Genomic DNA, 26,245 nt, shown 5'->3' on the forward strand with positions numbered 1-26,245 from the left:
TAAACCTCCCCCACTGCAACTTGAGACCATTACTCCTTGTTCTGTCATCAGGTACCACTGAGAACAGTCTAGATCCATCCTCTTTGGAACCCCCTTTCAGGTAGTTGAAAGCAGCTATCAAATCCCTCCTCATTCTTCTCTTCCGCAGATTAAATAAGCCCAGTTCCCTCAGCCTCGCCTCGTAAATCATGTGCTTCAGCCCCCTAATCATTTTTGTTGCCCTCCACTGGATTCTTTCCAATTTTTTCATATCCTTCTTGTAGTGTGGGGCCCAAAATTGGACACAGTACACCAATGCCGAATAGAGGGGAATGATCACATCATCGATCTGCTGGCAATGGTCCTACATATACAGCCCAAAATGCCATTAGCCTTCTTGGCAACAAGGGCACACTGTTGACTCATATCCAGCTTCTCGTCCACTGTAACCCCTAGGTCCTTTTCTGCAGAACTACTGCCTAGCCATTCGGTCCCTAGTCTGTAACAGTGAATGGGATTCTTCTGTCCTAAGTGCAAGACTCTGCACTTGTCCTTGTTGAACCTCTTCAGATTTCTTTTGGCCCAATCCTCTAATTTGTCTAGGTCCCTCTGTATACTATCCCTACCCTCCAGCATATCTACCACTCTTCCCAGTTTAGTGTAATCTGCAAACTTGCTGAGGGTGCAGTCCACACCATCCTCCAGATCATTAATGAAGATATTGAACAAAACCGGCCCCAGGACCAACCCTTGAGGCATTCTGCTTGATACGGGCTGCCAACTAGACATGGAGCCATTGATAACTACCCGTTGAGCCCGATGATCTAGCCAGCTTTCTATTCACCTTATTGTCCATTCATCCATTGATCTGAGTTCCTATAAAAACACTATGCATGGCGAAGGAGGGTAGGGAATTAAAGAGTGTGAAGCTGAAAGTGATACAGTTAAGATGTGTAGGGCCAAAGCTTATTACAATTATTTTATTTCAGTAGAATTTAGACACTACAACCAAGATTAGGGCCTTATTCTGCTATGTACTATACAAACAAATAGTAATAGAAATTCCCACCCCAAAGAGCTTATGATCTAAATAGATAAGACAGACAAAGGGTGGGAGACAGAGAGCAGAGACAAAGAAAAATTAAGTAGGAAGACTGTGTAGCGCAAGGGAGTAAACATAGGTCTCCAAAATCCCAGGCTAATGTTTTAACCACAAGACCAACCTTCCTCTCTAAAACTTAATGACTAACATTTTTTTCTGATCTCTTTGCAAAGACTATGTAATCTTATTTTATTTCTCCAAGAGCGCTGGTAGCCCATCATTTATGAGGAATACTACAACAAACTTGTGTAGGTGTACAGTTGAAAAAGGAGACAGGGAATTCTGTTAAGGAAACATTTCCTTTTCAGTTTTCCAAGGGTTTATTTTAAGCAGGACAAAAAATTAAAATGATGAAGAAGCCTTGATACTGTTGTTCTACCTGATTTTCTTTGTTGCTGTGCATACTACTGTATCATTGCTTCTGTAGGTCCTCACCTCACCTCCTGTGTTCATGTGTCCTTTTTTCTGTGTGTCCTTCTCTGTGGACTGTAATACTTCAGTTTAATTTAAGTTATTGGGCTTAGTGGGTGAGTGTTGGGTCAGACTAGATGATCTGGTGGTCCCTTCTGGTCTTAAACTCTGTGGCACTTTCACAGTATATGATACAGTAGATGGTGTCATTAATAAGCCTAACAAAGTATTTCCTTGCATGCCTGTAGAAAGAAATTATCCATGAAGCTCTGGGATATAACATACAGTCTAAGAAATATACTTTAATCACAAGGATTTATTATAGTTTCTTCAATTCCAGGAACTATAGAATCACAGACTTATAGAATTTACCAGATCTGTAATGTTTAGTTTTCTGTTTAATATACAGCTCAGTTAATATTTGGTCAGGCTGTTTGCCATTCCAGAAATGCTTTGGGCTATCATGCCTATGAATTTGTCAAAATGTGTTTAAACCCCAAAATTGGCAGACAGTTTTATTTAATTCTTTCTGAATACTGGATTAAAAATAATATCCATAATGATAATATGAATACACTTTAAAAAAAAGTTAAGGTGTGAGTATCAGACTGACAAAGTCAGGACACTGAGCATATAAAAACAACGAGGAGTCCACTGGCACCTTAAAGACTAACAGATTTATTAGAAGTGGGTTTTTTACCCACGAGAGCTTATGCCCAAATAAATCTGTTAGCCACCAGACTCCTCATTGTTTTTGTGGATACAGACTAACACGGCTACCCCTGATACTTGAGCATATAAAGTTATTCAGACATCAACAGCTGGTTCTATAACCTGAGCTATTCATGTGTTTACTTGCAGGTGTGTGAGTGGGGGCAGGAGCAGTCACAGTGGCAGAGGAAATGCAGGATGTTATAATATTTAATGTAGAAAATTACCAGAATCGGTGTGGTTCTAACTCACAAGAGTGCAGATTTCTCCTCTGCAAACACTCTGTGAGAGGTGTAATGATTTAGGACCCCTTGGGGTTCTGCTGACACCCCAATTCTCTTGAGTATAGTTAGCTCCAACTAGAGACTATTATCTGGCCTCTCTATGGTACGTATATAGACTTCCCACACTATCAAAGTACCTTGCAGTGAGGTAGGGAAGTGCTAATATCCCCATTTTACAGATGGGTAAGTGAGAGACAGAGAGGGCTAAATGATTTCCCTCAAGTCAAACAGACATTCTGTGGCAGGTCAGAGACTTGAACTCGGGTATCCCAGGTCTTAGGTGAGTGCCGCTAAGCACTAGACCATCCTTCCTCTTGCAGTTCCTGCCTATATAATCTCTAAGGTCTGTAATGCCTAGTTTAATTTAGCTAATGTAATCTAAATGGGTATATGGGCCCATCATGAAATCGCCTGAGCACCTGCCAAGTACTTAACACCAGTAGTGGCAGCTTCTCTGACCTTGTCCCCCAGCCCAATCTGTCTGTAATGTGGTGCTCAGGGAGCTCCTGCAGAACAGCTCCATGTTGTGCAAAAGGTGCTTACTATAAATGTCATCAAATGTGAGTGAATATTCCAATCCTTTGAGCAGCGAAACCATGGTGGTTACACACTGCAATAGCCGACACAGGGGAAAGGATTTGCCTGACCCAGAAAATACTGTTCAGCAGAAAAGTTGTATTTTTTCCTTTATCTCAAGTAGGTGGAGTTTTGGATATCTGGATAACTTTGGAAAGTACTACTACTTATTATTTTCCAGCCTGTTTCCTGAAAAGTGGAGACTTATTCTATCCTCTTGATTTCCAAGTTTGTCCTCTCATCTCTGTCTGTATTTTAGAGTATAAACTCTTCTGGGCAGGGCCTGGCTTTATTTCTGTTTGGCACAGCCCTAAGCATATTGTCAGCACTTAGAAATACAAATAAATAACTGCAATCTGTCTATTAGGATGTGTGGTCTGCACTACAAAAAAAGAATACAAGCTTCTGTTCAGTTCTGAAGAGTGACTCTAGCAATGGTGGGCAGGTTACTAGTTTATTGTCTCTCAAAGATTCCATATCTGATCTTCTCAGTTTACAAGTACAACATGATTTTTTTTTGGTAACTTCCAGATTTGCAAATATAGCCTGGGATTTGAAAGTAAAAATGTGTTCATGCACCAATGCACCAATTGCATGCACCAATGCTAGTAAGGAAGATTTTTTGGGCAACATTCTGCCTCCCCTACAACTCTGCAACCCATTGTTTTAAATTTCTGAATGTGATTGCACAGGTGTAAATGAGGCCTGAATTTAGCCCTGCATTTGGAAGTTAGTTAAAAATAGATCACAAGAAAACTGCTTAATCCCACTCTCTAGATACATGTGTTCTTTTACTGAACGATAAGAAGTTTCATATTCAGAGTGACTCTGTCATGACTCCTACCTCTGCCCCATGCTACATATAATCTGAAATTATATTAGTTTGTTTTTGATTGGCCACATCAAAAATAAATATAATGCACTATGTTTTGAAAAATCCGATGATGCAGCAAAGGAAGGCAAAGAGACAACGCTTAATGATGTGAGGGGTAATTGCACTTGGCAACATTTGTTTTTCAATATAGAAGAAGAGTTAATCTGGAGTTTTTTGTGCTTGTGTACCTGCTTAGTTTGATGACACAGCAAAGAGTAATTGCCTATGGAGAGGACATTTGGTGCTTTTAAAATTGTATGAATGTGAAAGAGTTGCAAAATCTGTTGTAAGGATTTGGGTCTGGATCCAAAGACCACTGACGTTAATGGAAATGTATTCACATTGACTTCACTAAACTTTAGGTTATTGGTTTATCAAGAGCAAAGAGAAGTCTCTAAATACCTAGGTTATAATGGAACAATGATTAATCAAATATAATGGAACCTTTGATAAGTCTCATTTGTTTACAAAGAACAAATTCAATTGCTTTGATCGATCAAGATCCAAAACCAGTAGAAGTAGGAAATAAAGCAATTGTAATCTTTCTAGACAGTTGTAAAGCATTTGATGCAGTGACCCACAGATTTTTTGTTTTGCCTAAAATATTAAATCACATTGTCTTGGTTATGAGTACAGTCTCATTGGCTGAAGTATAGTACACAAAGGTAAAGACAATCAGCAATGTTCCTATGAAGGTGACTCCGATTGGTACTGGGTCTGGATTTATTTAGCATGTTGATTGAAGATCTGGAAGAAGGGATAAACAGCACATTAATTAAATTTGCACATGAAACCAAATTGGGAGGTGTTACACACAATGAGGACAGAGAAATAATGAAAAAATTATCAATGTGGACAGGAAAAACAATTGTAGTTAACCTGGAGAAATGCTGGCTAATACATTTGGGGGAGGAATCCTTTGAAACAGACAATCAATAGCAGCAATACTTAGAAAAGGAATAATGACAAAAAAGGCCTAAGGTGATCATGGAGATCAAATTATATTTGACATTGAAGTTTCATGTGGTAATTAAAAAATGCAAGTTTGAGCTGCATGGGCTGTGACATCCCACCTTAATTCAGGAGACACAAGTTGCTTATCAGATAGCTTTTAAAATCCCACAATTCTAAACACCTCAGTATTAGTGAGGATTGGACCTCAAAATATTTTCCATTACCTAAGCACCCACAAATTTGAACACTGACCACCACCACCAAGAGAAGGTGAAAGATTGACCCATCTCTTTGTTGTAGCCTTACCATAATGCTCAGACACAGATGCACTATGCCAAAACCAACCGGACAAACACTCTTACTTGTCCTCAGGATAAGATAGAGAGGGGAAAAAAACCAGATGTTGTTCTTCACCATTCCTGCTTCTTTCTGGGCAGGAGGAGAGAAGAAAAAAATTGGGTCTTTGTATAGATTGCGAGTATGGTGTTTTTATAACTGTACAATTCCTTCACGCACCATCATGATGATCGTATTACAAATACTGATATACTATATATAGAAATGTTATCTGAATTCTTGCTTCTGTAAAATAGCTCATGAGAACAGGCTTTCTAGTGTGAGATCAGTTATTCACTGTTTCTGATCAGGTCAGTAATATCACAGCAATACCGTAATCACTTCTCTTTTTGGCTTGAAATATTGAGTGTCCTGCAGATATAGATTCTCTGTCTCTAAATTTGTTGAACTGAAGTAATGAATATAATCTCTGGAGTAACTGATGAGCAATCACAGCTCCCTTAGATATTAAGCAGCTGGATTGACTCTTGTATACCAACATATTATTGGTGCTATTATTATTTGAATTATGGTACTGCCTAAGGCTCCAATCAAGACTCCGGCTCCATTGTACTAGGCGCTGCTAGAAACACATAGTAAGGAACAGTCCCTGTCCCATTAAGCTTAACAATCTAAATGGATAAGACAGATAAAAGATGAGAAGAGAGCAGGACGTAACTTACCCAGGGTCACACAGCAGGTCAGTAGCAGAGCTAAAAATAGAATCTAGGTCTCTTGATTCGCATTCTAGTGCCCTATCCATTGGTTCATACTGCCTCTCCTAATGTAAAAGGCATAAAATGGACATTAACAATCTAGAACATCAGTTCAGTTGTAAACACTTCCTGGAGACCGTATCTCCTAAGACCACACCAAACCTCAACAGCGCTGGGGAAAAGTCTAAAGACTCAGTTGTCACTTGAAGAAACCCAAAGCTATGTTCAGATGCTTGATTGCTCATCATCCTTTCCAAAGCAGACCCCTGTGATGTGCTATATATTGAGGAAAGGTTTCAAAGATCATTGTCAAACACTTCATTGCACCATTCATCCAAAACATGAATTTCTTGGTACACTTTGATAGCAATTAGAGCTGGTCAGAAATTTTTCAATGTTTCTTTTGATTTCTCAAAACTGAAACTTTTTCAGAAATGTAGCTGTTCTGAATAAACTTTCCTTAGGTGAGAGACCCACCCCAAAATAGACAGTAATACTCATCTGTGATGTCAGGTAACCAGGTTCCCTGCTGGGCCTGATTTGAAGTAGAGACTTGAACGGGAGTCGCCAACATCCCTAGTGAGTGTCCTAACCGCTAGGCTCTTAGCTACTCTAGTCTGAGAGGATCTCTCTCTCGTTTTCACAAATTTTTTTGAAAGTTCTTAGTTTCATGACCAAAGCTGTTTAGGGTAATCCATGGAACTATCATTTATATTCACTACTACGATCCTGTTCTTCCAACACATTGAGAAGCCACCACACCAATTGGAGATTTGACATAGCCTTTTATGACTCTTCTACTAATTACATATTTCCATTTTTTTCTCCCCTTTTAGTACCAAGTGCAATGCCTCAGAATGTCTCCTTGGAAGTGGTTAATTCAAGGGTAAGTCTGCAATATGTTCACCATCTCATTGTCAGAGTTCATATATATATTTGGTACATCCTGTATATACACACCCTAGTTATGTGTAGATTTTACATAAGAGAAAATGTTCTAAAATCCACACAATGCTTTGTTTTATTCATCTCTTTATCTTTCCTTATTAGTTGAACTGACCATTTCAAATCCCTGTTTCTCTTTTGTGACAGTCATTTTGGTGGCCATTATATTTCTTTCCTTTCCACAGGCCAAAGTGTCTACCTGAGCTGGTTTAATTAAGACAACAACCTTCTTACAGTAACAGTCTAGATGAGAATGTGTATTAATTGCTGATGAATGAGACTTTGTAATCTTGTTGTTGATTCTAACAAACAAAGAAAGGATTGCTCCTTCCAATGCTTTTAATGAGGCATCATTCTTGTAGCACTTGATTTTGCAGTCTGGCGTTTATGACACAGTGCTGACTCTCCTGCATACAAAAGAGTTTCCCTATCACTAGTAAAGGAGTTCAGTTTGTGCTGGAAGCCATGAAAAGTTCTGTCCTCCTGAAGAACGTGACTTAGTCTCTCTCCTCAAAGCATAGAATGAAACGCCTTATTTACAAATAGTACTCGCTGTATCACAAAACAGGTTTCACAACAATCCTGTGACTTAGATGTTGTTCACATTTTACAGCTGGGTGAACTGAGGCACAGAGAGGCTAGAAGACATGACCAATAAATCTGTAGCAAAGTGGGGAATAAATCCTAGACTTCTTTACAATCGAGTCTTCTGCCTTTAGAGCTAATGTGCTTAAGAATGTGCTTCATTGTTAGCACTTTGTAAGTGCTAAATATTATCTGTAAATTTCAAAGCTTTTAACAAAGTAGGGTAATTATTAATAGTTTACAGACAAGGAAACTGTTAAGTGATTTGCCAAGGGCCATTCAACAGAACTGCCTAATTCCCTGTCTTATGCTCTGTTCATTCTTTCGCAACAACGAAAACACATAGTTGACTCCCATTTAAAAAAAATGAAAATGTAAATAGCTATTTATTAGTGTCCCCTTAGCTTTTCAATACACGGTTAATTTTTTCTGTGATGTACATCTGTTTGCCAGTAGAATGTGTGGATGCAAAGAGGGCATACATATTTAACACCTGTGCTCACAAATTTGGGCTAGATTTTTGCCAGTCGGAAACAGATAGTGTAGCTCTGACTTCATTAGAGCTATACCAATTTGTACCAGCTGAAAATGTGGACCATATAGTGTAATTGTGTATGAGGGCTACCAGAATTCATAAGGACTTATTTTTCATAAGAAAATGCATGCTTTGAGTTCAATTCTGTTCTCCTTGAAGTCAATGGAAAAACTTGTGTTGACTTCATTGGTGTAGTAGTGCCTTTGTGCACCATTACCCGTGTGCACATACACATGCACACTTTCTGGGCACAAATATTTCTGTACATAAGACAGTGGTTCTTGAAAATTAGCAGATTGAAGAAATATGTTCCAATTCAGTCATAAGTAAACAATTTTAGCTTAGCTAGTTTATCTGAATGATTGCTTCTGTGACAGAGACAGCTAAACTTCGGAAATCAATGTAAAGATTTTTGGACAGATGTGCTAGAAATTGCTTCTGAAAGAAATAAAAACAATTAAAAAAAATCATTGTGTGTGATAAGGCATATATGACCCACACTGGCAAGGAGGAGGTTAATGAGGACCTGTGGACCCAATTAGCCCTGCCCTGCTACACCTGCAGCAGATGTCAGGTGTGGAGATAGGAATTAAAATGAGAAGAGCAAGTTGAGTTGGGGGCTGTCCAGGAAGGAGAGCAGAGCTCTGCTTCTCTCTCTAGGAGAGATGCCTGGTTACAACCAGGAGACTGAGACAGCTTGTTGTAGTACAAGCCTCCTGGTGGATGGAATGGCCAGGCACCTGTGAGACTGACCAAAGGACTGGTTGTTTGAAGACAGGACCTAAATAGGGTAGGGTCCTACCAAATACTCTTTGGATGACCCTGTTTTGGTTTCTTGGTTTGTCTTTTATTTGTGGATATTAATACTCTCAAAGAGGTGGGGACAGAAGAATGCATTAGCCAGAGGGTCTATACACCACTGCATTGGACATCACGAAAGATGGCACCTGAGGCATTGTGAGTAGGGCCTGGTGGGCCATGAGGGAGCGTACGGTGGAGGTGAGCGCTGTCACAGTGTGCAGTACAAATATCTGGTTGTAAATGTAAGTAAGCATTCTATTCTGAATAGATTCTTGTACTACCTCATTACCATAGTAGCTAAGTAGCTTTGGTGCCAAGAAGGCTAATGGCATTGTGGGTTGTATAAGTAGGGGCATTTCCAGCAGATCGAGGGATGTGATCATTCCCCTCTATTCAGCACTGATGAGGCCTCATTTGGAGTACTGTGTCCAGTTTTGGGCCCCCACACTACAAGAAGGATGTGGATAAATTGGAGAGAGTCCAGCGGAGGGCAACAAAAATGATTAGGGGGCTGGAGCACATGACTTATGAGGAGAGGCTGAGGGAACTGAGATTGTTTAGCCTGCAGAAGAGAAGAATGAGGGGGGATTTGATAGTTGCTTTCAAATTACCTGAAAGGGGGTTCCAAAGAGGATGGATCTAGACTGTTCTCAGTGGTAGCAGATGACAGAACAAGGAGTAATGGTCTCAAGTTGCAGTGGGGGAGGTTTAGGTTGGACATTAGGAAAAACTTTTTCACTAGTAGGGTGGTGAAGAACTGGAATGGGTTACCTAGGGAGGTGGTGGAATCTCCTTCCTTAGAGGTTTTTAAGGTCAGGCTTGACAAAGCCCTGGCTGGGATGATTTAGTTGGGTTTGGTCCTGCTTTGAGCAGGGGGTTGGACTGGATGACCTCCTCAGGTCCCTTCCAACCCTGAGATTCTATGATTCTATGATTCTACTTTCCACTAGTGCAGTAAGTGATGAGTCTAACATCTGTCATGTGAGGTTCATTTCTTTCTCATACCCCCACAGGGAAATTGTGTGTGTAGTCTAGTGCTTTGGCAGTTGTTTTTGTCTCTTAAATAAATATTAAGGCTGTCAAACAATTAACAAAATTAATTAAAATTTAAAAATTAATTAAAAATTAATCACTATTAATTACAAATTAAAATTAATATGCACTTTTATTTCAATTACAACACAGAATAATATGAAAATGTAGAAAAAAATCCAAAATATTTAATAGATTTTAATTGGTGTTCTATTGTTTAACAGTGTGATTTAAACTGTGATTAATCACAATTAGTTTTTTTTAATTGTGATTAATTTTTTTGAGGTAATAGTGTGAATTAACTGCGATTAATCAATAGCCCTAATAAATATGTATTATCTGCTGCTCTGTGATTGTATTAGAAAAGCAGGTCAAAGAAGTGTGTCTTGCACTTTGAGCAGAGGGGTGTGATGTTTGTGATAGTTCTAAGTTCCTGTTAAAGTTTGTTCCACAGTCTGGAAACAGCCTTTCAGAAAAACTCTGTCACCTGAACAGATGAGTTTTGTCCTAGTAGTATGAAATTCCACTGTGCATGAGGAGCCAGAGCTGGTTTAAAATTTGCCAGCAGAACAGTTTCGCATAAAAATAAATACTGATCAGATAAAATTGAAACATTTAAAGGGAACATTGATTTTTGTCTATTTTTTTCTGGAAATTATCAAATGTTTCATTTTAATAAAATCTAAATGTTTTGCTTTGGTAAGGTTGACTTGGATTTTATTGTTTCAACTTTTATATTATATGAAAATAACAAAAATGTCAAAATAATAAAGTGGAAATTGAACTTTTCCATCTTATTGAATCCAAATGTTTGGATAAGGTCAAAATGAAATACTGGAATATTTGGAATAGTTTGTTCCATGAAAAATTTTGACATTTCACCTTTACTAAGTGGTTGGAGATGATACACATTTTGAAATCATGGAATTTCCTTCAGGACAGAAATTCAGAATTTCAACCATCTCCTAATGCAGGGGTCGGCAACCTTTCAGAAGTGGTGTGCCAAGTCTTCATATATTCACTCTAATTTAAGGTTTCGCATGCCAGTAATACATTTTAACCTTTTTATATTTAACCTATTATATATAATATATAACTAAACTATTGTTGTATGTAAAGTAAATAAGGTTTCCAAATATTTAAGAAGCTTCATTTAAAATTAATTTAAAATGCAGAGCCCCCCGGACTGGTGGCCAGGACAAGGGCAGTGTGAGTGCCACTGAAAATCAGCTCGCGTGCTGCCTTCGGCACACGTGCCATAGGTTGCCTACCCCTGTCCTAATGGGTGTTCTTTAATCTTATCCTTTCAATGTGGACATGAGATGTTAGCACATATTAGACTGACTTAAATTTAACCTTCAGGAAATGATTGGATCTTCACACAAGCATTAATACCAGCTGATGCCAACCACTTCTTATCTAATAAAAACAATCACTGTACATGTTCCAATAGAAATCGCAATAAGAAGCCATGCTAGTTTACTAAGACAAAGCAGACTCACAGAAAGTGAATAAAATCACTGAACAATTTTACAAAACCCAGCTCTTGTTCAGATATTTTAAGGTTGTCAACTGAGAAGTTGTAACTGAGCAACAGAGTTAATCCAATGCAGAAAAAAAATGGTGGAGGCAAGGGGAGAAAGCGATCTGTAAAACATCTTAAGTAGTGATTTTTTTCATTTGAGATTCAGCCAACGGCACTGTCAGTGCAGCTGAGGTGAACAATTGAAAGGTAATCCCAAATCATAAATGATCACCAAAGGAAACAATCACTTAGAAAACAGAGAGGCAAACTTGCCTTTGGGGAAAACTCTCACCAGGAAATTATGTTCAACACAGATGGCTTCCACTGTTTCTATGTCCTGTGTAGGACTATTTCCATCTTGCTAATTTTATGAATATATTTGTTGTCATCTTTTCCTTCACAATGGCACAAATATCAGTTAAATCCAAGAGATCACTAAGGGCTTGTCTACATGGCCAGTTACTGTGCACCAGCTTGCCACACAGTAACTTGCTGTGTAGACAAGCCTTTAGGGTTTGTCTACACTTCACTCAGAGGTGTGATTGCAGCATGTGTAGACGCCCCTGAGCTAACTTTGAGCTAGCTAGCTCAATTAAAAATAGCAGTGAAGCTATTTTGGTCACATGGGTTAATACCCAAGGTCCCTTGTGGGCTTATAAAGCCTGTGCTGCTACCCCTCGTTGCCATGATTTCACTTACATGGTTGTTATTCGAGCAAGTTAGATCAAAGCTAGCGCAGATATATGTGTGCTGCAGCCATGCCTCTGATTGCAGTGTAATCATACCCTTTGTTGAAGATGGTGAATTCTGTCTCCTCCATTTGATATTTTATATGTTTGGTATTAATTCTGTTAGCATTTTATTATGTTAGCATTGTACTATTTTATTATGCTGTGTGTTTGAGAGGTTCTTTTTCCCTGTTTTATTGGAGCAACATAATTTTTTCTTTGGTAACTCATTGCAATAGGAAGTCCATTTAGACCCTCATGTTGACACTTCAGGGCATTAAAAGAAATGTACACACATACTTTGTCAATTAAAGTGAAAAAAGTGTCTATATATGAAATCTGTATTTACAGGTGGTCTCGTGGAACATGCCCTTCAGACATTTCCTTTTCCACCACTGACACTTAAGCCACAAGTTAAATCAACAGCTCATTAATAAGGATGAATTTATTGCTTTGGAAACACTTCTACAATCTCATGTTAATTATGAACTTAAATTTCACTCACGCTGATCTGCATTTTCCATCTCTTGTTTTCTTGAATGCAAATGTGTATTTTAAAAAAGTGCTACCCTCTACTTTTTAAACCCTCCTATATGTAGTACCCAAGGGCAATGGTGTATAGAAATATCTCATTCCTAATCTTTGTGTGTATCTTTGACTTATTCTCAAGACACCTATGTCACAGAGCAGCTGGTAATCTGAAGTGACCTTATGTAGTGATCATTCAGTGTTAAGACATTTAAAAAAATAGGAAAATATGCTGTAGGAAATAATGCTGCACAGCAATGGGGACAGATTACGTCCATTTTAAAATGCTACAATAAATTTGTTAGTCTTTAAGGTGCCACAAGTACTCCTGTTTTTTTTGTCCATTTTAAAGTTCTTTTTGTTTGTTCATATAGTAATAATATTTATTTTATATTTATTGTAATAGAAAATTTATATTTCTATTGCTAAAGGGTAGAGCCTTTTATCTCTAGGTTTTCTGTATCTGTCATAATAAAAAGGTGCTGCTGTAGTTCTGATTCACAAAGCATTTTAGCATAAAGCTTCAATGGGATGTTAAAATATACTTCAAGTTAAGTACATATTTAAATGCTCTGTTAAATGGGGATGGATTTATGCACATGCTTATGTGCCTTGCTGAATCATGGCCTACAGGACTGCTGTGCTGTAGCCCATGCAAAACAAATGTATTTTAGTTCTTTTCACTGTGGCCAAGTTTTGATATCACAGAACCAAATGGTTGGTAATGTGCACACATTTTGGCAATCTGAAGACACTGAAGGCAAAGGATTGAATGCTGGATATGGAATCTGAACTGCCCTCCCACTATGTCAAGGCTGAGGCACGTTGGCAGGGAAGTGTGGGAAATATTCTATAGATAGTCCCTGAAGTGTTCTTCTGTTAATAGGGAATTTCTGTTTCCTAGAGCTATCAATATGGCACCATTCATGAGCAAGCCATTCAAAAAGATTGATTCCAAGAGTGTGCTTATTGGTCCCAAAGTGAATTGGTCTCAAAGTGAATTTCTGAAACATTTCATGTTTGTCTATCATTAAAGCCCTCAACCTATAGAAAGTACATTGGTAGATATGTATATTTACACATGAGCACTGTTTGAAAAAGCTAGAATAGATTTCTAAATGTGGGTTGTTTTTTGAAGAACAATCTTAATACAGTAAAAAGAAAAGTAAATTCACTAAATCTAGAGAAACAAAGTTAATCAAAAGCAGCAAAGAATCCTGTGGCACCTTATAGGCTAACAGACGTTTTGCAGCATGAGCTTTCGTGGGTGAATACGCAAAACGTCTGTTAGTCTATAAGGTGCCACAGGATTCTTTGCTGCTTTTACAGAACCAGACTAACACGGCTACCTCTCTGAAAATTAATCAAGCAGAAGAACTGGCTTCATGGACTGTGTTTAAAATGCCTTTGTTTATAGCTAAGAAATACGATTTTTGTGGCATTTGTTGCCAAGACATAATTTAACTCCCAATTTCACATTGAATTTTACATTATTTACCAGTCTAGTGAAAATCTGCATGAGGTTTGTAATGTTTTTCTCTTATCTCTTCGGTTTTGCAATGGTCTAAAATATAACACGTCTACGCTCTGTCTGCTTTTGTCCTGATCATTCTTTCTTTTCTTCTAACCTGACAGTAGTCACTGAGAATTAGTTCAGTTAAACACTTCCACTTCACGAATTGATTAAATAAAAAAAAAGTAGCTGAACTTTATTCTAGCACAGTTCCCAAATTGTATTTAAATATTGCACAGGGCAACTATGCCTCATAATGCAACCTTGTCTAATACAATAACCTGCTCCAACACTTCCCATACCTGTTTAAACTTCATGTTGAGTTTAATAAGATTTCCGGCTTCATAATATTTTTCCTCAGTAGTGGGAGATGTAAGAATTTAATTACATAGAAGATTTTTGGAGTATTATTATTTTTATTAACGTTTATATTGTAGTTGTGCCTAGAGGCCTCAGTCAGATCAGGGTTCAATTTTGCTAGGTACTGAACAGTAAAAAACAGTTCCTGCCCCTAAAGAGCTTTCAATCGAAAATACAAAATATTACAGGGGGGTGAGATAAGCAAGTGGCTGAGGGTTATCGGAAGACAGAGTAACAAAAATCATTGAATGTCTTATCGGAGACTAGATGGGCTGTGTGTGGCAATTCATAGCCAATCAGTAGCAGTAATCACAACTGCCCGTATTTCTAAGTGGCCAAAAGTCTATCTTATCATGAAATTTTATTTCATAACTTCTTTACACATAATACTTGACTGTTCCAGATCTTCTTTTTCTACTAATGAGTGTTCCATTGTGGTATCCCAGCGTTACAAAAAAATAAGCATTATTAGTATTTGTGTGTGTATTTCCATTCAGTTTAACTTCTACATGGGCTCAAATTCAGCCCTCAGAGCTGGGGATGGCACCTCTTTCATTAGTCAGTGGGAGCTAGCATGCATCCTAGAACAGTGTTTGACCATAAAGTTATATACAACTCTGCTTTTTCATATTTGCTGACAAAATTGGAAATTTTGGAAGAAAACAAAACCTGTGGAATTCATAATGCGACTTCAGCAGGATGAGCGAGGGCTGCCCAGAGGGGGAGGGCAAGTGGGGCAATTTGCCCCAACCCCCGGGCTCCGCAGGGGCCCCCACGAGAATGGCTGAGGCTCCCTCCCAGCCTCTGCCCCGACCCCGCCTCTGCCCCTCTCCCGGAGCCTCAGCACATCCAGGACAGTCCCTGAACAGCGCTGCAGCGTTGCTCCGGCGGGGTCCCTGAGCTCCACCCCGCTCAGAGCCGCGTGGTAAGGGGGCGGGGCTACGAGCTCCAGCGGGGCCTGAGTTCCCTCCCCTCAGTGAGGAGCTCGCAGCCTCGCCCCCTTACACGTGGCTCTGAGCGGGGCGGAGCTCAGGGGCCCTGATGGAGCCACGCTGCAGCTGTCGAGGGACGCTGTTGGATGGGCTGAGGCTCTGGGTGAGGGGGCAGCCGGGGGTAAGGGGCCAGGGCTGGGGGGTTGGCTAAGGGGCAGGGTGTCCTGGGGATAGTCAAGGGGCAGAGGTTGGGGGGGGCAGTCAGGGGACAGGGAATGGGGAGGTTGGATTGTAGGTGTCCCGGGGGGGTCTGTCAGGACTCAGTGGGGGGGTGGATAGGGGTCGGGGCAGTCGGGACAGGGAGCAGGGGTGGGGTCCCAGGATGTTGGTTGGGGGGGGGTCTCTGGGGAACGGTGAGGGGACAAGGAGCAGGGTGGGTTGGGGATTCTGAAGGGGGGAGGCAGTCAGGGGGCAGGAAGTGGGTGGGGGTCAGTTAGGAGGCAGGGCCAGGCTGTTTGGGAGGCACAGCCTTCCCTACCCTAAAGCTCATTCAGCAGTTTGAGGCTTGCAGAAGAGCCAAGCTGTTAGTTTTTCCATTAGGGCTGCCATCCCTTTCACTTCTCAAATGCCAAATTATAGTTTACATGTAATTTCAGTGCCATAGGGAGATTCATGTCAGGGGAGGGTAGCTTCATTGAAAATTAGCCAATGGGGAGGGATCACATGAGAAGAGCAATATCCTTCCCAACCCTACCAAAGGAGACCCCCCTCTCCTGCATTCCCTGAGGCTCCAGAGGGGTTAATTCAGTGGTACTCAAACTTTTATACTGGTGACCCCTTTCACATAGCAAACCTCTGAGTGCGATCCCCCCCCCTAATACATGAAAAACACTTTTTTATATATTTAACACTATTATAAATGCTGGAGGCAAAGCGGGGTTTGAGATGGAGGCTGACAGCTCGCGACCCCCAGTAATAACCTCATGACCTCCTGAGGGGTCCTGACCCCCAGTTTGAGAACCCCAGGGTTAATTTAATTTTAGCACCCTGTTTCCATTCACATGCATGTGCTATTTTGAGCATTTCTGTTTTCACAACATAGGCTCATCCCAGATTCTGGAACAAGCTCAAATGCTCAGTTTGTTGAGTATGTACATAAGCTATACTAAAGACAAACTCACAGTAACCGTCTCCAGTTTGTGAGGGACCCCATGGAGCCAGTCTTTAGGAAACAGATAACTGCATGGAGGTTAAGTCCATTAATGGCTATTAGCCAGGATGGGTAAGGAATGGTGTCCTTAGCCTCTGTTTGTCAGAGGGTGGAGATGGATGGCAGGAGAGAGATCACTTGATCATTATCTGTTAGGTTTACTCCCTCTGGGGCACTTGGCATTGGCCATTGTCAGTAGACAGGATACTGGGCAGGATGGACCTTTGGTTTGACCCAGTATGGCTGTTCTTATGTTCTAACCTAAATGAACCCAAAGTTATGGAGACAGATATGAGTCAAGGAAGCCAGCAGAGTATCAGAAACCTGGAAAAATCTGATTCTGAGGGCTGAGGCATTTGGTCACAAGCTGAGGTGGTTCAAAAGTTTTGGATTTTTTTTAAGCAGAATTTTTTTATTGTTTCTTTAAACAATCAGACACAGCAAGCAGCAAATATATGGCCACACACTTCTGAAACCCCAAACCATATTCAGGTTTTGGCAGACTAATTTCAGCTTTTCAATTAAAAAAACCACAACACATTTTGAAGGAAAGCAGACGTTGTCTGTGATTTTTTTCTGCTTTTTAAAAATCCCTAGTTTTCGATCCAAAAAAAGTTTTGACAGAAAATATTTGTCCAGCCCTTTTAATGAGCTTTAGTGCCTTTTAGCACTAGCTGATGCTGAGAACCAGTGATACCTTGACAAGAAGTTTTCTCAAAACTGGGTTTGTGCCGAGATGCAGAAGGTTTATTTTTCCCAGGGCCGCCCGTGGGTGCAGAGCAAGTGGGGCAATTTGCGACAGGCCCTCCAGAGGCCCCCCCCCAAGAATATAGTATTGCAATTTTTTAATGGAAGGGGCCCCTGAAATTGCTTTGCCCCAGGCCCCCTGAATCTTCTGGGCGGCCCTGGGATGAGCCACCTACACAAATGTGCCATGTGCCAAGCAAGTTACTTCGTATAAAACTGTGTTTAGTTATTCTTGTGGGAGAGTATATGTGTGAAATTCTTTATATAACTCTATCTCTGGGTAAAAACTATAAGAAATTCTTCTTTTGGAGAGAGAAAGAGACCTGTCTTGGATCTAAACACTTCAGAATTCCAGTCTGATTTCTTTGACAGACCAGCTGCTATTTTAGCTGAGAGGCAATAGCCATTAAGTTGATATTTTTCCAATTTTGTTTTTAAAATGGAAAGGACTTCACTCTCATCAGAGCCCTTCTCTGTGAGGGGAGATTCTTTGGTCTGTTTTTAGTTTGTTTGTTTTGATTTTTGTTACAATGGGGCTTTTTTAATACAGTACAGGCTTTGCATTTTTCTCTGATGCACAGAAACTTTGATGCCTGTTAGTATATTGGCAGTTTTAAAGCCACTAAAGTATGTAGTAGTTGTATTATATTTCAATGTCTACAACTTCTGTGTGGTACTTTAAAAGACCTGTATGAAAGGAACATCGAGGATTTGTACAGGAAACACAGAGGCATGTTTTCCATTCTTCTCTTTCAAATCCCTCCTTAAAATTCTCCTTTGCTGTGATGTCTACAAAAAAATTGACAAAAAGCTGGTGTGCTGAGACCACTGCATATTACGCTCACCACCAGTATTGTCTCATTTTTCCCTTTTACTCTCCCACCAGTCTGTCTGTATCCATCTGTTGTCTCTTGCTTTTTACTTGGATTGTAAGCTCTTTGGGGCAGAGGCTATCTTTTTGTTCTCTGGTTGTACAGCACCTAGCACAGCGGGAGTCTTGGCCTGTGACTGGGTTTCCTAGTCTCTACAATATTACTATTAATAATTATCATCCACAAGTTGTTGCACTAAGTGAATGGGACTGCTTGTGAAGTAAGGCACTGCACAATAGAGTTAAGGGTCTTAGAACCGGCAATGTAATAATTCCTCCTAATCAAAGATGAGATAAAAGGTAACAGGTCTGATTCTTCTCTTATTCTGATGTAAATCAGAAGAAATTCCACTGAAGTCAATGTTATGCCAGTTTTATACTGATGTAACTGAGAGCAGAATCAGACCCAGCCATGCTTCCGGTGAAGTATTTACAACAGTAAGACCCACAAATGATCCATCAATGACTTATCACCAAGGCATAGTGTGACTTCACCAGGGGTTACCTATGGTAATAAGTATTCTATCAAGTACTGTTTGCAGAATGTTACCCCAAATAAAACTCTCACAGTTAATACAATGAGAAAAGATATGCATTGTTTAACTGTATATGAAAAGTTCAGAAGAATGTTCTTCAATATGATCATCCTCAGCAATTTAAATTAAGACAAGCATAAGATACTTGTTGCAGCCATGCCGAAGGAGACAATGGCTAAACATGACTGGCAAAAACAGATGATGATAATGGAATACCCTTTTGAATGTTTTATTTGCAACACTGTTGAATAGTCTCTTTTACTTCACAGTAGGAATAATTATAACACTTAAGACTCAATGAGTCCTACTCTTCCCTGCTTTGTGCCTGGTGTGGTCATTTACACCTTGGGCAAAGTCGAAATGAAATGCTACCAAATCTGAAATATCTACATATACTGGTGATAGCATCTTACAGTCACTTCGTCCTTAGTTTGCAAAGGTTTAAATGGTTACATAAGGAGCAAAATAGTGGAGAATCAGGTCCACTGCCTTTAGCAAATTACTTTACTTTCACCACCAGCCGTATATTTGTGGCTTCATGATTTGCCTCCCATTCGACCACTCTGAGAGCTGGTCAAAAGTGCAAAATGTTCATGTGTTTGAACACAATTATCAAGAATCAAGTTAGTTAATATGATTTTGACAATGACTTTGTAGTCAGGGTAGACCTGAGCAAATCACATTCAGCAGTGTTCCAGCTAATCATGATTAAACCTGAGGATGTAAAGGTTCCATCATGGTTGTCTGGCACAATGTTGAGCTTGATTTTGCTCAACCTAGGGAAGGACAAATTGTAGTCAGCATCATGTCTGCTAACTTGATTCTTAACCATGTTCAATCCTGGTAACATTTTGTCATGAAAAAGAGCCCTTAGGGTGATGGGCACTATTAAACAAACAAACAAACAAAAATAGTTCAGAAATATCAGGCTGGGAACCAAACTTTCCCTTCCTACTCCTTTGTCTAATTTAAAAGCCAATTCTGCAGCTTGTATCAACCCGGAGTGCTATTTACTCATGTGGGTAGCTCCTTTGTAAAGCACCGGCCACCATTGTTATTTTGTATAAATAATAACAAATATTAATTTAAGCTTCACAACGCTGCTCAGAGATTGGTGAGTGGTATTGGTATCCCCATTTTACAGAAGGGTTAGAGGACTTTCCCATCATCACAATGAGTGACAAACCTGGAAATAGGACCCATGGTCTGTCAAAGTTAGACTCAGGACTCACAGTTTGTCAGACCACTCTGTTTTATTAGCACAGCGCTCTGCTAATAACACCCAGATAATGTGAGCGCCATGCAAGACACAAACTATCTTATTTATACAGATAAAAGGGTGAGAACTTAACAAGATAACAAAGGAAGCAGAATCAGATAACTTTACCTGGGCTAGGCATGCATATCTTATTTCCTTACTAACTATTACCGATTTTCTGTTAACGTTTCGCCATTAGCACCATTGTTTATGCCTAATGTTTCTTTTCCTGGCACCTGTATTTCAACATTTCTTATTTCTGCTTAAAGGTACATACAACATTTCTTTAATCCATTCTTATTTTTACAATATAATTCATTCTACTTTCACAGGTCCTAATGCACAGTAAGTTCATGTTGCTTCACCAATGATGCCAGCCTTGATGCACCATTAACCTGCTTCTTTCACAAATGTCTCTGTGCCTGTTTCCACGCCACCCACTTTGCATGGAATTCTTGTCCTCCAAGCCAGTGCCTTCCCTTTGTTCATATCATTTCCATGCAACTGTAGCTGTCACCATTTTTAAACACTGTATCTCTAAAATGCTACTGCGCTTTTTCTCTGTTTCTGGTTTTGCTCCTGGAATTAATTTCTGCTACTTAGATGGACACAGACATCAGAAGCCACGCTGTGGGATACAATGTGACAGACATGAGAGGCAGAGGAGCCAGATGTTGCCAGTGGAAAAAATATTTTTTTCATTGCTTGGCATCTGGGTCTGGCGACTGCTCTGTACTGAAGGGGAATTATATACTGTAGCAGAGTAAAGGGATCAACGGGTCTGTCACAACACATTTAGTTCAACTGTTTAAAATTACTTTCCTATGAAATCTGTATTAAAATCTCATGTAAATACATCCCAGACCATTCTTACAATATTGACATATTAGGCCACACAGCGTGTTTTAACTCCACTTAAAGCACCAAGGAATTGCTTATGGTGGTTCAGCATTGTATTCTACTGGTTACCATGATTGGGGGTGGGGGGTGTCATGTCCTTGCCCTGAATCTGCATATATCATACTTGTTCCTCCCCTCTGGCCATCTGCATACATTCTGCGACCTGATGTTGGACCAGAAGTAGCATGTGCACCTCCACCGCTAGCTGTCTACAAGGATAGCCGAACCCAGGCAGTGGGGCAGGTTCTGTACTATTCTTTTATATTCTATTTTGGTACTTACACTGAGCTCATCACTGTAGTATCTGAACATTTCCCAGTAGAGCAATGGTCCCCGAAGTGTGGGGTGTGCCCCCTTATGGGGGCCCAGAGGAACATCTGGTGAGAGCATGGTGGGCCCAGATCAGCCCCCGGGGGGGGGGGGGGTTGGGGAGAGAGTGCCACCCAGCCCTGCTCTGCCCCCAGTTCTGCTCCGGCACCGGTCCCAGCTGCTCGCACACTAAAAGTCCAGTTACCTGCAGTAACCGGCCTCCACCACCAGGGGGTGAGAAGAGCAGCAGCAGCTGCTGGACCCTCCAGGAGCACTCAGGGACAACTCCAGTGAGAGAGGTCCCAGTGGCTCCCCTGCCCTGTCCCAAGTGCGACTCACCCTCCCCTGTCCTGCTCCACTCCCCTCCCTCATCCCCGCTCCAGCTCCTGGGGGTGGGGGAGGAGCATTGACCAGATAAGGGGAGGCATGATTGAAAAAGTTTGGGGACCACTGCAGTAGAGCATTAAGCAATTATGATAATTCCTTACACTTACACTACACACCTATTTCATGTGAGGATCACAAAGCACTGACCAGCTATGAAGGCCTGAACCTGCCAGATGCTGACTGCCCTTCACATACATTGACTTGAGAGGGAGCGGAGGGTGCTTAGGATCAGGAACTAATTAGAATTCAGTCACATCACCGTTGTCAAGTAGCTACCCTAAGGAGCGGTAACCCCCATTTTGCAGATGGGCAAGTCGCGGTCTGGTGGGACAGCTACGTTGGTTAGGAATGTAAAAAAAAAATCACACTCCTAACCAACGTAGCTATGCCAGCAAAAGTGCCAGTGTAAATATAATAATTCTGTGGTGTGGGGGGAGGGAGAGAAGAGGGAAGTTCCTTTGCCGGTATAGCTTATTTTGTAACTGGTATCTGTTTTGCCTATGTGAGCTGTTTCTCCAGTAGAAGGGTTTGTCTAAGGCTGGGCTCAAGTCAGTGGAAACTTGTGGGAGCTCTTTACTGTTGAAAATCAAGTCACCAATTTAAGTGATTAGCTTCAGTCACCCCAGCTGAAAATGTTCTCCTGTGCTTCTACAATATGGTGTTTTTACATCAAAGGATGTAGGGATGTTAGAATAGATAGGTAGGTATGCTGGAACTTAGCACAGTATTTGCTTTGGTGTGTGCCTGACTCATTTAATTAACTGATGTTTCTAAATCACTGACAAGTTGGGAAGAGTTACATAAATGCAAAGTGATATTCTTAGTAGAAACAAGTTCTAAAGGTGAGCTGCTTTTTTAAAACTGAGACTGGAGGAATGATCAAATGTTTTCTTCAGTCTTGCAGAATGAAGAACAATCAGAGGGTTTAAAGAAAAAGAAATAGTTTTTGCAAACGTTCAAAATATTCAGCAGACTTTTGACCCATGATGACATAAATAAAATTTAATGAGATCCAGGGGCAAATATAAAATGTATTGTAAAATAGTCAAGTGAATATTTTAAAAAACAAAAAAGTGAAAACAATGATTGTCACCACTATTTAGAGAGGAGACCTCTAGGATATGTGTTTAACCTTTAAATATATTGCTTATGAAGAGGACTGCAATGTAGGAGCTCTTTAACCTTTAAACCTATTACTTATGGGGAAGAACAGCAATGAACATTGAGCTTAACCTTTAAAAAGGAGAAATTTGCTGATAGTCTGTAAGTCAACATATCTTTTGTTTCTCGCTTTTAATTATACACTTTCCCTGAAACTAAAACCATTTGTGGGTCATGTTCTTGGTAAATATTCTTTGTGCTTATCCCACTGAAAAAGTTTCAGTAGCGGGATGGCATTATTATATTGTGTTTCAAATATTTTGTTCTGAATCTGTTAATGGGTTTTGTAACTATTTATATGGGTTTAGTTTTTTCAGCTTTAGTTTTAGGTTTTAAGTGTATTTTCTAAATCTATTTAGTTAGTACCTCACTGTCACCCATGCACACATGTCCTCCAAGGTTATGGTGCAATTTAACTAAAAAGCCAAGTAGTTTAATTATATAACGCATCGAATGAAGACTGAAGCATTTTTAACAAGAACATTTAATATATTGAGCTTGGAAATACCATTTCTCTTGTCCAAATTCTAACTGTTTTGCCAATGGCCTGGTGCCAAAAAGGGAGTATGGAAAAATACATGTTAAATCTGTTAAATACGTGTTTCGTATCTGGAAGGCACATCAGATAATGGCTTCCTCTAACTATAACTGAGTGCTGTATCATTAGGCAACTCAGCATCAACATTCAAAAAGTATTGAATTAATGTTTTGACAACTGCCAGTGTCCCCCAAGGACTTTGAATTGTTAGGTATGTGGTTCGGCGTCTAATATTATTTTGGTATTTCCTTGCCCATAGGCTTTTGAATATCCTTCAGAAATATCCTTTCGATTCAAGTTGTTTATAAGGCGAGTACACTATATCCGTATATTGCATTTATAGATCCAACTAAGAATGATGATATCAAGAAAGCGTTGTACCATCTAAAAGAATTATCAATACCTAAGAATCTCATTAACAGAAGATAGATGATGATGATGATTATACTAACTCTTCTAAATGGATCTTGAGTTGATAGTTGTACAATAGCCTCTGAAATTTCTTCTTGGATATCTTGAATCATATCTTTATGCTGAAGGCATCTGTTACATTGTGCAGGCTTTAGAAAAGGTAGTTTGTAAAGAAGTGATCAGAGAGGTTGCCAAAATCTCTCTATTGTAAGTCACTCATCTAACGTAACACCTATGTTTGATGGTTCAGAGGATCTCCTTTAAACATAAGAAATACAGATTGTTTCAGTCCAAGTGGATGTACTTATTTGCTTGAGCTACATGTAATAATCTGGGATTTTGGAATTCATTATAGTGATGAAAGATTAGGAGCTCTCCTTTAGGTTTGGATAATAGTAATACAATGCATCAAACCCAAGGATCTCAAAGCATTGTTACAAAGCTGAATACTACTATTAGTAAACTGAGGCACAGGGGTTGCTTGGTTCCCCTGAGGTTACACAATGATCAAGAGGCAGAGTGGGGGGAAAACAACCCTGCGGTATTGACTCCAACTTCCTTTCACTAACCACCAGACTACACTGCCTTCTATCTGAGGCAAACATTTGAATGCCGGAGATAGTTCAACTTCTTGTCTTTGCAAAACTTGCCTGCAAACCTTCCCAAAAGATGTTTTTTGTGAGCATTCCATTACTTTCTGTTTTCATTCAGAGCAGAAGTTAGTTCAGAGGCACAAAAAGGAAAACAAATATTAAAACTGAGTCAGCAAAATATCTCAGAACTTTCAAAAACGTTTCATTCAGATTTGGTTCTAGAAATGGACAAACATTTGGAAATGGAGTGGTAGTTTTATTTTGTCTAATTTCCTCTTTTGTCCTCTCCTTTGCTGAGAATCATGGTGCACTGCAGAGCAATCAGTCTGTGGCAACCGGGTATTACAAGAGATTATATATTCTCCATTTTTTCTGTCTTGTATAGAGGTGCAACTTGGGGGTCAAGTCTGAAGGATAAAAAATGATATTTCATTTAGATAATAAACCTGTAGTCAAGACTGAGAATAAACCACCCTCTTAATCAAAATCAGTCTCCGAGTTAGTCAAGACATTTATGCCATGGAAAATAGCCACAGAATACTTTTCAGTGCCAGTTATGTAGCAGCAAAGAATAATCATGTAGCTGATGTATTGTCTAATTTCCAGTTCCAAAGGTTCCATGTGCTGGCACCAGAAATGGGCACAGAGCCCACAGCTGTTCCTAACTTGTTGCAGACAGAACTATTGGAATCTTGGAGGGTTCTGTTCTTAAGTTGTCTGTGAACTGAGTCCTCTTGGGCCCATTAGCAATATCTGGCAGCAAATCAGCCTCTTGTTGATTTTCTTGGATGTAGGGAACCTGATTCTCCACTGCCTTGAGCGTAGCGTCGTCCTTAAGAAATGTGCAAAGTCAGTTCAGAATGCTGCCTTTGATGTAAATAAATGGAAAGCTCTTAGAAGGTAGTATTTTAAACCAGGATAAATGACTGTTTTAGTAAAAGTATTTTACACTTTGCACAGGTATAAATTACTCCACAAGATGCAGGGCCATGGGGAATTAGGCCCAAGACTTCTACAAAGAAGCAGTGCTTCTAAGAAGAACGCCCACTCCTTCTTGACATAGTTATCTCCTGCAGTTGCCCCTCTGCCCAAGCTTAAGATCCTTCTTCTTACTTATTTTTGTTTTCAAGGGAGCTGGCTCCCTCTGACTCCATAGTCTTGGTACCTGGTGGACTCCTCTGTTGCATCGTCTAAACCTTGATTAAGACACTGCATGGCTACTTCTCCCTTATCTGATCACCTTCCCAGTAAAGAGCATTCTTTGAAGGTGACTACCCCGTTCCATATAGTGCAGCAGGAATTGGGAAACTCAATTGCATAAGCTTAGGAGACAAGTTGTCCCATAAACCTTAGTGTTGGAGCTAATGAACCCTTGGAAGATCATTAGCAACTGTGTGCTACGAAAGGTGAGGCTTTCCCCGCTGTATTAAATTCATATATTCTGTGGCTCAGCACAGAGAGGGATGAGTTCCACTGAACAACAACTTGCATATTTCTCTTGGACAGCGGAATCTTGATACAACCATCTGAGGTCCCCAGAAACTCAGACCTCAGAGAAGCCCCCACTGTTGTAAGGTCACTACCAGGCTCTCCAAAGCTAAAAGCATGAGCCATGAGTTTGAGCTAAAGAGCCAAGTCCCTTAGCTGTCAGCTTTAACAGGCTAATATCCTCTGGGGGTTAGGCACGGGTGCGTGGGGCATGTAACACACAACGAACAGTGGGTTACTCTTACACTCCACTATTCCCTTTTTTGTCATTCTTTGCAAAGGGGAAAAAATGCATTTGACCTGCCACATTTTCCTTGTGTAAGGGGACTGTTATCCCCTTACTAACATTCAGTGGGGGTGTTTTGGTTGCTAGCTCCCAGCACTAAAAGGGGAGGGATCGATGGCAAAT

General features: G+C 40.1%; 1 protein-coding gene across 4 annotated transcripts in view; it reads left to right on the plus strand.

Annotated features, from left to right (window-relative positions):
- The window catches only part of DCC (DCC netrin 1 receptor), a 782,056-nt gene that overhangs the window by 546,364 nt on the left and 209,447 nt on the right, over positions 1-26,245 (plus strand). For all 4 annotated transcript variants that reach the window (XM_045020222.1, XM_045020224.1, XM_045020225.1 and 1 more), the window contains exon 12: positions 6,780-6,829. In XM_045020222.1, the coding sequence (XP_044876157.1) occupies positions 6,780-6,829 (50 nt within the window). The remainder of the gene's footprint in view (positions 1-6,779; positions 6,830-26,245) is intronic.

The sequence above is a fragment of the Mauremys mutica genome, chromosome 6 (assembly GCF_020497125.1).
Source record: "Mauremys mutica isolate MM-2020 ecotype Southern chromosome 6, ASM2049712v1, whole genome shotgun sequence".
NCBI lineage: Eukaryota > Metazoa > Chordata > Testudines > Geoemydidae > Mauremys > Mauremys mutica.